At 40.6% G+C, this 15,187-nt stretch overlaps 1 protein-coding gene across 1 annotated transcript; it reads right to left on the bottom strand.

Annotated features, from left to right (window-relative positions):
- Positions 1-2,520: 2,520 nt before the first annotated feature.
- Positions 2,521-10,583, bottom strand: tmem174 (transmembrane protein 174). The gene is made up of 2 exons (XM_090226264.1): positions 10,331-10,583; positions 2,521-3,164 (listed from the first exon to the last, which is right to left on the bottom strand). Exons 1-2 carry the CDS (start codon positions 10,581-10,583, stop codon positions 2,521-2,523), a joined length of 897 nt encoding a protein of 298 aa, XP_090082390.1.
- Between the last annotated feature and the right edge of the window lie 4,604 nt (positions 10,584-15,187).

The following is a 15,187-nucleotide window of genomic DNA, read 5'->3' on the forward strand; positions in this document are numbered from 1 at the left end:
ATAGAAAAACGTATCAGCAACGTACACAGCTGGTTGCATAATAATGGCTATGTAGTTACCTTCCCTCTATTAGCATATACATTACTTCCAAACCAGAGAAATACATTTTATTTCATTCACAGGGTAAGTACAAAACCTGGTGGAATTGTTGTTCAGCAGCATTGTGGGAACCCCCTGCCATATCAGAAGCTGTTACAGAAGGCTGAGGCAGTGGCCAGACACCAGTCCCGCTTCAGAGTAATGGAGGATACTTGAATCAAGTTGGTCACATTTAATCTGGTCAATGGTCAAAATACTATCTGTCCTGGAATTCACCTAACCACCATTGATAATGGTGGGGGTTCCCACAAAGGTGCTGTGTGTATATGTGTGTATTGTATGTTGTAAGGAGGTGACACCTCCACTGTGCCAATGGACCATACTGACATGATGTGAGTAATAACAACCAGCCAGTGCCATGCTAGCACGTGTCCCTTGTGAAATAGCAGTGAATCAGGATCTCTGATTGGCTATGTTCAACCATGTATTTACTGTTGGCTTCCATGGCTGCATGGTGACAGTCTTTCTCTCTCTCAGTCCCCCTGTGATCTAGGAGCTGGGTCGGATATAGGAGCCGAATGATACTGACATGATGTGAGAAGACACTTGTATATCTGGGAAATTATCATTAACACGTATATCTGGGAAAATAACACTCATATGCAGATAATGAGATAAGATCTAACTAGTTATCTAGCTATAACCGGGCAGTGTGTTCCCAATCATTGTGATGAGGCCGCATTTCAAACAGCTAAGACTAGCTAGCTAAATGCTTTAGTTGACTTGTTTGATAACACAACAAATGTATAAGGAATGTTAGCTAGCTAGCCAACTAGCTAATAAACTAATAAACAGATCAGAAATATCCCAAGACGTAAACTCTAGCTAGCTACACTGGCTGCAGCCATTAAATAATTCAGCTACTTCTGATCAAATATTACCATATACACTGAGTGTCCAAATATTGAGTTGCACCTCCTTTTGCGCTCAGAACAGCCTCAATTAGTCAGGGCATGGACTCTAAAATGTGTCCAAAGTGTTCCACAGGGATGATGGCCCATGCTTCCCAAAGTTGTGTCAAGTTGGCTGGATGACCTTTGGGTCTTGTACCTTAAATATTTTGTCTTGCCCATTCACCTTCTGAATGACACACATATACAATCCATGTCTCAATTGTCTCAAGGCTTAAAAATCTTTCATTAACCTGTCTCCCCCCTTCATCTGCATGGATTGAAGTGGATTAAACTGGTGACATCAATAAGGGATCAAGCTTTCACCTGGATTCAACTCGTCAGTCTATGTCATGGAAAGAGTAGGTGTTCCTAATGTTCTGTACACATAGTTAGCTAGACCCTTTCTGACAATTTTACTGTGAATAACTGAATAGCTAGCTAGCCAACATTACCTAGCTCAAGTGAGGCTTAGCTAGCCAATAATATCTCTGGTCATTAAAAGCATTTTCTCAATCACAAATACTCACTTTGAGCAGTCTATAAATAAAGATCAGTGTAAACAGTACTCGTTTCAAGTGAATTATTATAGTTAGCTAGAAGAAGAGCAGCCTCTTGTCTTCTCATTCTGCAGCATAAATCCAACCCACCACCGACTGTCACAGTGCAGCACAAGTGAAAAATGAAAACGACTTTAAAATCCCGGCACCAGATTATTTCCTGAATGGAATACCTGGATCAAATGTAAAACTTAGAATAGAGTTTTGATTGTGTTCTCAACAGTACAATATCGAGCATGTGAGCTCAGAGATATGTGAAATTGTGCACTAAAATCAGATAACTTTGAACTTTTTCAAATTATGGAATTTTCACAATGCCCTCATGACATCGTTTCCAAGCACTCCATAGGAGCTTGTTGACAGGCAGACATGCTTCTTTTAGTGTTATATCAAGGATACAACATATAACCTGACCAAAATATTATTGCAGATCGTTTTATGATGTATTTAGCTGTTGTATAAAAAACGGTTTGGAAAAACCTGACACCTTTATGTGGTGGAACTGACCCTTTCCTCAGTGAACTATCTTTAATTTATCCACCAGCTTTGGTAAAAGCACTGAGTTTTTAAACCCAGAGGCCCTACACTGCGAGACTTCCGGGAACGCTTGCGAAGAAGACTTGGCAAACCAAAACGTGATTTGGGGTTTGAGAAGTCAAAGTGAGAAGTGAAAACATCTTCCTTAGATATTATTATTCTCGAAAACTAACAACCTAGATTCAAGCCAATATCTGAAGCAGATGTTATTACTCCAACCTTGTGAAAGTGACAACCTGATACCTTTTCATTTTCATCAAAAACAACTATATTAAGAAGGGGTGCCTTTGATTTGACAGCCTGCACATGCGCAGTTCGGGGCGTTACACCCAATGACGTGTTTCTGTGCATTAGCTTAGCTAGCCAACTAAGCCATGACTTCGCCTACAAGCATCATAAGGGATTTCTATTGGAAAAGCAGTTTCTACATATCTTCATACTAAACCATCATTGATAAAAGCGCCCCGATGAACTCCAAAGAAGCAGCAGGTCACATTTTCTAATGTGCAGCAAACCCAATTTTCCATTTCTGGATTCACTTCCTGTGTCACAAATCCATATGGAGATGGGATATACTGCACTACCGTGGCTTTGTGAAACATTATTGGCTGATTGATCCCGTTGAACACAATTGATTGGCAGGACCCTGGGATCGTCAGTGATTCAGAAAACTCTTCGCCACGGTCCTTCGGCTTACACACCCGGCAGGAGAGAATCCTGAACATACAGATGCTGATGAGGATGAAGGTGCCTCCTACAGACAGCAGGATGGGGTCGAGCAGCTGGGTCCACTCGAAGCTGCGGCTGACATTGTACTTAAGCCAGCCCATGACTTTGAACGTCATGCCCACCAGATCCAGGAATATCCCAGAGAACAGGAGGGTAGCCCCTGTCTTCTCCCCGTCTGAAACTGACACGTGGCTGTCTAACTGGCTCAGAGGAGGGATGGATCCGATAGAGATAGGTACCACCTTCAGCGAGAGATCGTCAAAGGTGCCGGTAACATTAGTGGCAGTTACTGCCGTGTCTCCTCTGCCGGTGTTGTCGGCTGAGACTGAGGCTGCTGGCCCATCATGCTCTTCCAGAAGTGGCGAATTCCAGTCCGGTCTGTCACCTCACTCCTGTGTTTGTGCTTTTAGTTGGAGCTGTCACTGTGGGTATTGATAAACTGTCTGAATTTCAACATTTCCACCACTAGCCCTCAGCTTAGTCACTCCTGCAGATATGAAATGATCAGATGGACATTTCCATCAAGCCTATCAGAAGGCCAGGTGAAGCTATTACCATAATGCTTAAACATATCCAAAACTTTCAGCTCTACAGAAGTGCCTAAATGGTAGAACTTAAGGGGTAGGGGCTAGGGGTAGATTTGACATTCATCTATTACAACACTGGCTAACCCACTGGCTAACCCAGAGAGCAGGTTGTTGATTAATATACACAGGGCTTTTGTTTATCAAGGGTTTGATTTCCCACATGGGGGTTGGTTCCTGTGTCTGTTCACATGTTTAACCCCTCAGAACCATGTCAGGTGAGGATAGACATGTGCAGAGCAGACAGAAATGTTGTCTCCTGACCATTCATGACTCAACATTTTCATATTGTAAAGAATTGTTCACTGTCCATAGTACTGGCCTATTTGGACAGATTCAGTGACCTGAATTATTTACTAAGTACTCCTAACCACACAGGATTTGTTATACCTGGCCAAACAGTAATAACAACATGCAGATACAGTAGGCTATATTGGCGCTTCATGATGCTTGATCAAAACTTGTTTAGTTTAAGTTCATGACCTCACATAGCTGCTGCTGTGCTTGTTGTGGAAGTTGATGTCTTAACCACGCAGTTCATCTATTCGGACTACATCTCATATTTCATTGACAGAGATAAAAGCAAACCCAATCAACAGGTTTGGAATCAATATTTGAGTTAGTTGTTACACATCTCATTACCCAAAGGAGAACTACAAACGCATGGAGAGTTCAAGAGAGGAGAGTTGTGTTTGAATACACAGGACTGTTCGAGGTCTAACCCAGCTAGCACATAACATTCTGAGAACCATATATTTCTTAGAGCTTGATAAGCACGTTTTTTCCCTATGGTTATTTTGCATACAACCTTCCCATAACTTTCTGGGAATGGTGCAAGACAGTTGCTTGGCTATGAAACATTCTCAGAACATTTAAGGAACAAAAACATTTAAGGAACAAAAAAAAATCTTGGTATTTCATTACTTTTACGGCACGTTTCCTAAAAGTTTAAACATGGTTACATTGAATTTCAATTTTGGTGATGTTCTAGGAATGTTTTCCAACTGGTTTGACATTGGGCATGTTCTCAAATAGTTCAGAGAACGTTGAGAATCAATGTTCTTGTGTGGGAATTTCAGTACTTCAGTATAACGCTTCCTACAGGTTTCCTCGTGGTTCTATTTAAAGTCGTGTTCTCAAATTGTTTCAAGAACATAAAGAATACATTCCAGAAAAGCCAAAGGAAAGCCTTAGTAATGTTCAGAGAACGTTCTAAGAAAGTTATTTAAAAACATATACACTACCGTTCAAAAGTTTGGAGTCACTTAGAAATGTCGTTGTTTTTGAAAGAAAAAAACTAAATTTGTCCATTAAAATTATGTTTTCATGTCCAGATGCTGTCCTGTTTCATGTCTGTTTATTCATTAAATGTTCACTCTCTGTACTTGCTTCTCGTCTCCAACTGTCTGTCCTCACAACTTCTGTTCTCAGAATGTCTTTTGAACGTTCTGTTTTACCGGTCAGGAAACTAATGGCTTCGTTCTCACATCCAATGTGAAACCAAAAACATAAGTTCCCACAACTTCCAAGGAATCAAGTGTGCTAGCTGGGAAGACAGAGGAGGGGAGAGAAAGAGCTGGAGGGAGAAGAAGTAGAAGAAGAAAGGGAGGTGCCTTCCTGCACGCACAGACCATGGAACACGAGCTGCAATCTACCTCAAATATAATTTCACATGATCGCATCGCCAATCGCACTGTTATACATAACTTATCACCATCAGCCCCATATTTCAATTGTTGAACAATCAGCGTAGCATGGTAAGTGCAGGGGATTTAAAAACACAGGCATCACGCAAGACATGTCATCGGGAAGTGGGTAACGAGCTGAGCTTTGGGTAAAAACCAGCGCAACACGCAGTCTGCCTGCTACAGCAAAATAGCAGCCTAACTTGTAAGATACAGAAAGTCTCCTAACCACTTAACCCAAGACGATTTATTAGGCACTCAGTAACACATTAGATGACTTGGTTGCTAAGTTAGGCTCAATTTAGTCCCCATATCACCCCCCCCCCCCACACACACACACACACACACACACACACACACACACACACACACACACACACACACATCATTGTTTTATAGGTACCACTAGTAGCATGTTTTAACAACCTGAACAAACATATAGATTTGGTCACAGCAACAGTCCGTAAGTGTAGGGTCTTCAAATAAGGTTTGTGAATATTCTTGAGACAAACTCTTGAAACTGATGTCGGCAACTTGTCAGTCGATGATTGTGTCTTGTCTCTTTTTAAACCGTTGTTCTGGTAGATCAAGTTTAGAGGAACAATATGTCAGTGCAACAACCCATAGTCACACAAATTAATATTCAACATTCGACTGAAATAGCTCTGATCTAATGGCGTCATACTGTTTCAACCCTTCAATAGGTTTGAACAACGCGTCTATTCTATTAGGGATATCTTGCGACTGAAAAAAAAACATTCCAGAAAATAGCCCATTCACTTGAGGTTGTTCATTTGAACAACCTCATGGTCAACTCACTATATGTGTATTTGTGCCAACCCTCAGTGAAAGTGTTGTATCAGTTTAAGTGTTTGATGGTCATGCCGATTCAAGTATAGCAACTTTTGACACGGTCTGTTATGCAAATTTGGTAAGAGAATGTGTCAGTAATGAGCTACGCTGTATTGTAAAAGTCACAATAACTTATTGGCAAAATGTTGCCAGTAACCCAGAGCAGGGTTTCCCAAACTCGGTCCTTATTCTAGTTGTGGTTTTCAGTTAGCTCTTTTTGGTCTCCAATTAGAGGGAATGTCATCCCAGTTAATGTGCTCTATTCATAAATATTGAAGCTTTTACACTGTAAGTTACTGTACATTTTACAATAACCCATAGGAATTCTCTGGAAAATAATAGCGCATCGTGGAACACATCTTTCTGCTAGATATGTGTTTATTTGCAGGTAGAAATGTGTTTACTAGATACTGTAGCTACAGTTTAGCTAACCAAACCATCAGTCCAAGCTTGCCATTATGAAATTCTAATTTTCAATTTGACTTTTGCTTTCAAAAGCAGCTCAAAATAACATGTAAGAATTAACTATAGCCATTGTACAGTGGTGATATGCCATGCATTATAAGGGAATAAAGAACGCTCTAGAATGCCCTTCAATCAGAAACAAGTATTCAACAATGCCATGGTATAATGAAAATTAAACAAACTTCTTGTGAATCAACTGCCCTTAATCTACTAGAAAATGCACAGTAACCTATTAAAAGTGCAGCTCTTCCGTGTCACAAGTTCTTACAAAGAGCGCAGAATGTCAAAAGTGGTGTTCAACCAGGACTGTTGCGGTGACCATATTACCGCCACACCACACACTGATGGTCAAGAGTCATGAAGGCAGTCAAATTCCACGTGACCGTTTAGTCACAGTAATTAGGCTACTCCAAGCTCTGATGCTGCTGATGGTCATTAGTAGCCTACCAAACTTGCTAAATACCTGGTACTCAGCACACTATTGTCCCTCTAATCACTCTGACATCAATGCAAATGTAATCAAAAACCTAATCAAACACTTCATGAGAGCTCATGTGCTCATGTTGCACAACATTTATATAGGCTATGCAATTGTGCGAGAAAACAGAGTGATGGCCTCTATTAAAGAGAGGAGGATCCCATCAGCTTTCTATAGGCTAGGCCTACTATATTTCTTTCTCAACTTTCCTAATATTAAGTATAGCCTACCTGGCTGGCATGAAAATGAACCACTGGAAAAGTGTCCTCCATTTCGCTACACTTGCATTAACATCTTCTAACCTTGTGTATGTGACCAATACAATTTGGTTTGATTTGAAGTGCATAGATGACATGTATTTTTTCCCGCTGCCCCTGTTTCGAGACAGGTGCATGATAATGGTTCGTTCTAAATCATAACAAATTTCACTCATATTTTATTTAGTGTTTGTAAACACAAGAATAGTTTAGTATATATATTTAGTATATTTAGTATATATTAATATATATTTAGTATATATTAAATCAAAAATAGTTTGATGGGTGACAATATTAGCCTATCACTTGAGAATGAAATATTATCACTTGTGAAGGATGCCCAGCATAAGGAAACTTTTATGAATCATAGTCACACATCTCATGTAGCCTAGCCCATAGGCCTATATGTTTTGATATGGATTGCATCACAACTAAAATGGCCAAATAACTTATTAAATTAAGCACATTCATTTGTTGTGCAGGGGGTGTAGAGAGTAACTGGCATAAATAAGCAACGTGTGAGTTTCAAGTTTGGGGAAGACAATTTTCACCATAAAAATGCACCTTTATAATAAAAGCATTAAATCCGTAATCACATTTGTGCTCACTTGTGATAATGTTGTTTTCCCGCTAATGGAACATTCATCCTTTTGATAATGTTGTTTTCCCGCTAATGGAACATTCATCCTTTTGATAATGTTGTTTTCCCGCTAATGGAACATTCATCCTTTTGATAATGTTGTTTTCCCGCTAATGGAACATTCATCCTTTTGATAATGTTGTTTTCCCGCTAATGGAACATTCATCCTTTTGATAATGTTGTTTTCCCGCTAATGGAACATTCATCCTTTTGATAATGGTGTTTTCCCGCTAATGGAACATTTGCGCTAACAGCCTACTGCCATGTGTGCATTGCTGCGCTTATAATATGAAGAAACGCCTAATATTTTATCAACAGATAAAGCTAAACGTTCTGATCTGTTGTCAGCCACATTGCACAAAAAAAGGTTTTTGATGCTAGTGGTTGTATTATTTTGGGATCTATGGCATCCCACAACTGACCCAGACTTATTTTGAATATTTATTTCTCGCACAGAATAGAATAAGTATAGAATTTGTACCATGGGATAGTATATTGACATAGGCTAGTGCTTTTGCTGTTCATTAGGCCTACTCATCTTGTTGGCTGACGAAAAGTAAATGTGGACAGTTCTTCCAATCTGTGTTGCCAACTCCTCAGTAAGGAAAGTAGCTATTGGCTGTCCTAAAAGTCGCTAAATGACGTCATCGCCAAATTTGCATAATTGGCCATGTGCATGTAATTGTGATGGACTCTGTAGGAGAGAGGAATAATGTTGTGGGAGAGACAAAAAGGGAGTAAAAAACACCCTAAATATGTTTAGAACTACAAATTAACTTTCTTCTGTCGATTCTTGTTTTTTTTAATGTCACAATTCCAACCCTCTGTCACGTTCTGACCTTAGTTATTTTGTTATGTCTTTGTTTTAGTATGGTCAGGGCGTGAGTTGGGTGGGTTGTCTATGTCAGTTTTTCTATGTTTTGTGTTTGGCCTGGTATGGTTCTCAATCAGAGGCAGGTGTCGTTAGTTGTCTCTGATTGAGAATCATACTTAGGTAGCCTTTTCCCACCTGTGTGGGGTGGGTGATTGTTTCCTGTTTTGTTGTTTGTGTCACCATTCAGGACGGTTTCGGTTTTCGTTTCCATTCACTTTGTTATTTTTGGATTGAGTCGTGTTCAGTTATTATTAAAGTATCATGGACACTTACCACGCTGCGTATTGGTCCAATCCTTGCTAAGCCGTTACACCCTCCTCATTTATCCGGGCTTGGAACCGGCAAAAGTGATCCAAAAGAGACACTTTGGAGGAGTTAAATACATTTTTAAAAAACTAAGTGTTTTTTTGTTTAGTTTTATTAATTTGGTTTGGTTTTTAACTTTATGGTCCACTTTGGAGCCTACAACAAGTCACAGTAAAACATGACATTTTTTAACCATTACATTTGTATTTTTTTGTTGTATACAATCTACATTAACAATCTAAATGGACCAAAAAGAGACAATCGAAAAAACTGCCAATGGCAATGTAAGAAAATTATGGTAACTAGTCTGGCCCTACCTAATTCAGGTTAATTGTTTTTTGTCCCCAGACCCTCCTGCTCCACACACACAGGCTATGCTGGCTCACAGAAAGAGTGGGTCATCGTTTTGGTCAAGGCTCTCTATGGCAGGTTCAGCTACTGAGGGAGCTGACTTGAATGAGTAAGCAGCTGATGTGCCAAAAAGCTGAAAAACATTATCAGGCAGCTGGTGTTCATCGCAAGCCTCACCAGACAGCTTCGGTCCATATTGAATGTACAGGATGGAGTTAAGGGTCTGCAAGGACATCCGATTTCTAAGTTTGCTTTTTACCACACTCATCTGGCTGAATACTCTCTCGACTTCAGCATTTGAGTGTGGCAAGGACAACACAGACACGGCAAGTTCTTGAAACGGGTTGATCTCAGCTGCATTCCTGAACTTCCAAATCTCACTCCATGGATGATGGATGGCACGCCATTGCTGGACAATCCTGTCTATCTCTGTAGGGGAGTAGCCAAGGAGGTTGACTATTTTTTTCTATTTCTCCAGGGCTCTTATTGTGCTTTAGAGTCTCCTCCACATTGAAAACTGATATGTACTGCAATGCTCCGATGTTGTCCGGCAGTCTCACCCTCAACTCATTAGTGAGGGAGATGGTTGAAGGCTACACATCGCTTTCAGACATTGTTTTCATCCTTAGGCACAAGGTGGAGCTCAGCTGCCTTTGACTCAAAAAGGTAACCAAGGTACGGTTTGGGACTGATGTATCCATCTATTGGCCCTTTGAGCACATCAACATTTGCCAGTGGAATCAGCACCCTGCTGCTCACAGACTTGATCAGGCTAACCAAGCTGTCAAGTAGCTTAAGAGGATCTACTTGCTCTCCCTCAAAAGCCTTGTTGGCCAACTATACCTCACCCAGCACTGACTTAAAAAAAAATCAGATCCAATATGTTTTGAGGATCACTGTACATGGAGTATAAAACCTCAGCCATGTAGCAGTGTTCACCTGACTTGGTGACTGTGAAATGCAGCCTAAGCTCCTCTCACTGGTCCAAAATGTGTGAAACCGCGGGTTCAATGGAGAGCCAACGTGTGGCACACACCTTGGTTATCTGTAAAGGTTTCTCCTCACAGTTGATGGTCTCATATATGGCCTTGTAGGCCTCCCTGCGCTTTGGAAACTCTGAAAACCAGTTAGAAGTCTCTCGTACCAAGTACTCCACACTACGGGGGAGGGTGTTATTGGATGCATGACTCACAGCAAGCTGCAGAGTGTGACACACAGTGAATAAGAACCAGATATTTGAGGCCATACTCCTCCTCCAGCACATTATGGACCCCATTGTTAATCCCCTTCATAACAGAGGCATTGTCAGTCCTTATCCCCAGGAGTTTTTCATTTTTAAGACAACACTTCTCAGGAAAGCCACAACAGCACGGGCTATAGATTTGGCATCTCCTCCCTCCAACTCAACAAGCCCCAGAAATGTTGATACAATTATCTGCTTGGTGTCACTAAAGTACCTTATCACAACCCCCAGGCACTTAGAAACACTTACATCCGTGGACTCATCAAGGAGGAGGCTGAAACACTGGTCACCCACATCTGCGACCAACTTTTTCAGAAAGTAGTGCTAGAACACCATTAATCATTTCTGTGCACTTTGTCTTGTGCATTTTGAAGTGGGTAGCAGCAGTGGAGTCTGAGAAAGCAGCTCTACATGCTCCAATGTGATCACATGCCAGCATGGAACAGTGTTCAACGATAGCTAATGCCATGGTGGCCTCAGCCTTTTTTGCAGTCTATTTTTTTAACCATAAATGGCAGCTTGTTTTGGGTGGAACTGTTATAAGGCTTTGCCTTTTGAGTATGTTTTTGAGTTGTCATGTGTTTTTTTACATCACTAAGTTTGGCGTAGAAATCAGCCTCACAATAAAGGCAGTTTGCCAGTGTATCATCTCCAATAAACGGCTTCAATCAGCCTTTGAATTCAGGGTTTGATTCCCACTCTTTTCTGTATTTTTGAGTGTACAGTTTAGACTGAGACATGATGAGCTAGCCAGCTAGATGTTTAGCTTATGTCACAGAGAGGCAAACACAGTGGACAAGGTGAGTAAGTGACTGAGGCTGTGTGAGTCAAATGCAGTGATTTATTTTTGTGCAGTGATTTATTTTAGTCAAAGAACATTTTACATTTACATCCCGCCCTGAATGTAAGCCAAGGCAGGATCAGCCAGCGGCGGCTTCCCGCATGCGCGATTCATTTGCAGTCTGGACGCAGAGGGGTGAATATCTCCTGCTCTGACTGCAGCTGGGAGGGACTGCTGCGCGAGGACTGGGCCACCTGTGAGTGCTTTGGGACAGGGGTGGGGCCCACGGCAGCACCCACTGCTCATTGAGAAGAGTAAGAGCGATACGAGTCAGAGGCTCCAAAAGTCTCCAATAACACCAGAAAACATCGCTAGATTTGTCGCTAGATTCCAGACGCACAAAAAGCTTATTTCTCTCAAATGTTGTGCACAAAAGTGTTTACATCCCTGTTAGCCAAGATAATCCATCCACCTGACAGGTATGGCATATCAAGAAGCTGATTAAACAGCATGATCATTACACAGGTGCACCTTGTGCTGGGGACAATAAAAAGCCACTCTAAAATGTGCAGTTTTGTCACACAACACAATGCCACAGATGTCTCAAGTTTTGAAGGAGCATGCAATTGGCATGCTGACTGCAGGAATGGCCACCAGACCTGTTGCCAGAGAATTGAATGTTAATTTCTCGAACCATAAACCGCCTCCAACGTCGTTTTAGAGAATTTGACAGTACATGCAACTGGCCTCACAACCGCAGACCACGTGTAACCACTCCAGCCCAGAACCTCCACACCCGGCTTCTTCACCTACGGGATCATCTGAGACCTGTGCCCTCCCAGGCCCACCCATGGCTGCGCCCCTGCTCAGTCATGTGAAATTCATAGATTAAGGCCTAATGAATTTATTTCAGTTGACTGATTTCCTTATATGAACTGTAACTCAGTAAAATCATTGATATTGTTGCATGTTGCGTACATTTGTTCAGTATATAATACCTCTCTGCGCATAACTAAAGTAGCAGTGCAGTGCTCTTTTGCTATCAGTTATTCTGACGATTCTCTCATCGTGGATTTAATTGACTCATTTCAGCAATTTCAGGGTTTTCTGTATAGTTGTCTAATGTTGGTGGGGTATATTATTCTGCTTTAATGTTACTGCTGAATCACTATGATATAATCGTTTTTCTTCAGTGTACTTTTAACAAACCTGAGATTTACTTTGAAGTCCAAAGTGTAAGAATACAGGTAAAATCAGTTACAGACACAGACATGGTGGCATAGCAGGAAGATTGGAATGCTTTGACACAGGAGGTTGTGTGATCAAATCCCAGGGAACGCCATGTTAAAAAATAATTACTGTATAAATATACAATGTGGTCAGGTGTGTCAAATATTGTGTGTTAAAAGCCCTGTGTGCATATCAAAATGACACATTTCTGTTCACAGGACATTCATTACCTGTGAAAATTTGAATTCACATGTGAAAATCCACTTGTGAAACTTCATTTTAAAAATCATCACATGTGAAGGGTTTCAAATTATTTCACATATTCAAAACATGTGGAAATGGCACATGTGAAATCATGTGTTTTTCCATAAGGGGTGACAGGTAAGTGTAAAATATACGACCATATATTAAAACATATTTCTACTAGAATTGCCTTCAGCTTGTGTTTTCATTTTCCAGGCTAATAAACAGCATGCGAAAAAAAAATGCATTTTGGCCTACCTTAACTTTTAAATTAAGTCCATTCGTCTGTCCTTATATCAATGACTGTTTCAATCAAATAATTCTGTATTGTTTGTGATGCATCTGAAAACTAATCCTTCGTCTTTTTCAGCAAAGGGAGGCTATACAATAACTCTTAAGAATGTAGCTGCTGTTAGCTCAGCTTACACCGTAGTTTAACTCTTTTCTAAACAGTATTACTTTTCTCCGATGTGCTCACCAGAGATGTGCTAAATTGTAAACAATTCTAGCTGTTAGGTCACTAGCCTATTTTTTTTTTTCTGTCAGCAAAACCTGTCATTTAAATAGGTTCACATTTCGTTTCATAAAGCTGCCTAAATGTTGTTTTTTGTTTATGGACAATATCCCTTTTTGGTTTTATCAAGATAGAATTCCGTTGTGATAGGACTCTTTTCGTTGCCGTTTTGAATTGCATTTATCAGACATTTCGATAGTTTAAATATGGGTATTTCGTTAGAAATCTTGTAAATATTATGTATGCATAATTTATTTATCATCATAATGCGTAGTGGAACAGTTACACTTCAATATAGGCATTTTGAATGATAGCACAGTTCAAATCTGTCGCACGGGTGGATATGTTGACATCATGCACGGTCACAGTTGCTAGGACACATGCAATAGGATACACCAGTATCTACAGCAGGAGTTGTGTGAATTAATGAAATTTAATTAATTAATTAATTAATTCACCTCGGTCTGTCCTGTACGTTTGCGATGCATCAGTTCAGCCATTTAGGCTATCAATTTATCACCAGAAGCCAATCACATTACACCAGGGCCTCATTCCCCAGTTGTCATTTAAGCATTATGATGATCATACCAGTTGCATAGTTATTGATACCCAACTTTTTAAGAGTGTTTCCCAAGCAAGCACATAGAGAGAACGTTTGCTAAGTGCGTCTTTAGACCATGTGCCAATACTGATAAGATCGAAAGAAAAGCAACGCTACTCTCGGATCAGCCTTCTCCACGAATTATCAGCCTTCTCAAAACGAATTATTCCACAATACTGACGACGGATCAGCTCATAGAGCAGGGGTATTCAAATCTTACACTATGAGGTCCGGGGCCTGCTGGTTTTCTGTTCTACCTGATAATTAATTGCACCCACCTGGTATTCCAGGTGTAAATCAGCCCCTGTTTAGAGAGGAACAATGAAAAAACGCAGTGGAACTGGCTTCAATATCCATAATTGAGTTTGAGGGACCTATAGATAGATACCTTAATACCACCTTAGGCTGCAAATATTGAGGCAGCTTATTATGCTTTTTTAAGAGCAACATTAAACTAAACAGATCGGCTACTAACATTTTTATTTTATTTAACTAGGCAAGTCAGTTAAGAACAAATTAGTATTTACAATGACGGCCAAACCCAGACAACAATGGGCCTGGATTTGAACCAGGGACTGTAGTGACACGTCTTGCACTGAGATGCAGTGCCTTAGACCACTGCCCCACTCAGGAGTCTGAGGAGCATCAGATGGTTCTAATGATGATCTTAGCACTATGATGGCTCTGGGAAACGAGGCCCAGAGCGACTTCTCTCCATTAAAACTTCCCTCCAGTTCATTTACAACCCTGCGGCCTACTATACTCTTAGTTAAAACAATTGCTCAAAATAAGTGACAAAAATACATTGCTATTCCTGAGCTATAGACTACTCCTTCAGTACAAGAGCTATTAGGAATAGGGAGAGGAGAGTGGAAGAGTTAGAGGCCAGTGGAGCTGTATGCCAGCGGAGTTGAGTGAATTGTACAAGATGGAACAGTGAAGCGAGAGATGTGTTCATTAGAACTGTGGGTAGGCTAATTCATATATTAGTTTAGACATATTTACAAATGTGGTGTCAGCAATCAGCCACACTAAAATGGCTAATGTGGATGTGCATTTCATCTTCATCATATGCCTAGTGTCTCATAGCTGTCTCTCTATCCCCTTCAAACTTTCCTTGTCAATTCATTTGATAGGCTACATTGTTTTAGCATGATCCTATAGGCCTAGGTTTTTAATAGCCTACGTTTTGTGGAAAGGATAAATATGATTAGCTGTTGTGTGTTTAAGATGCGCTGGGGGCTATGATTGATGGGTCCTTTTAACTG

This window comes from Oncorhynchus mykiss, chromosome 29, assembly GCF_057628025.1.
Source record: "Oncorhynchus mykiss isolate SJ-2025 chromosome 29, ASM5762802v1, whole genome shotgun sequence".
NCBI lineage: Eukaryota > Metazoa > Chordata > Actinopteri > Salmoniformes > Salmonidae > Oncorhynchus > Oncorhynchus mykiss.

Excerpts from the sequence above, each read along its gene's own strand:
- tmem174 (XM_090226264.1), bottom strand. The coding sequence starts at position 10,583 with ATGGGGTCCATAATGTGCTGGAGGAGGAGTATGGCCTCAAATATCTGG. Across the intron at positions 3,165-10,330 it reads AACCAAGGTGTGTGCCACAC|AGCATGATGGGCCAGCAGCC; the intron begins GTTGGCTCTCCA and ends CACTTCTGGAAG.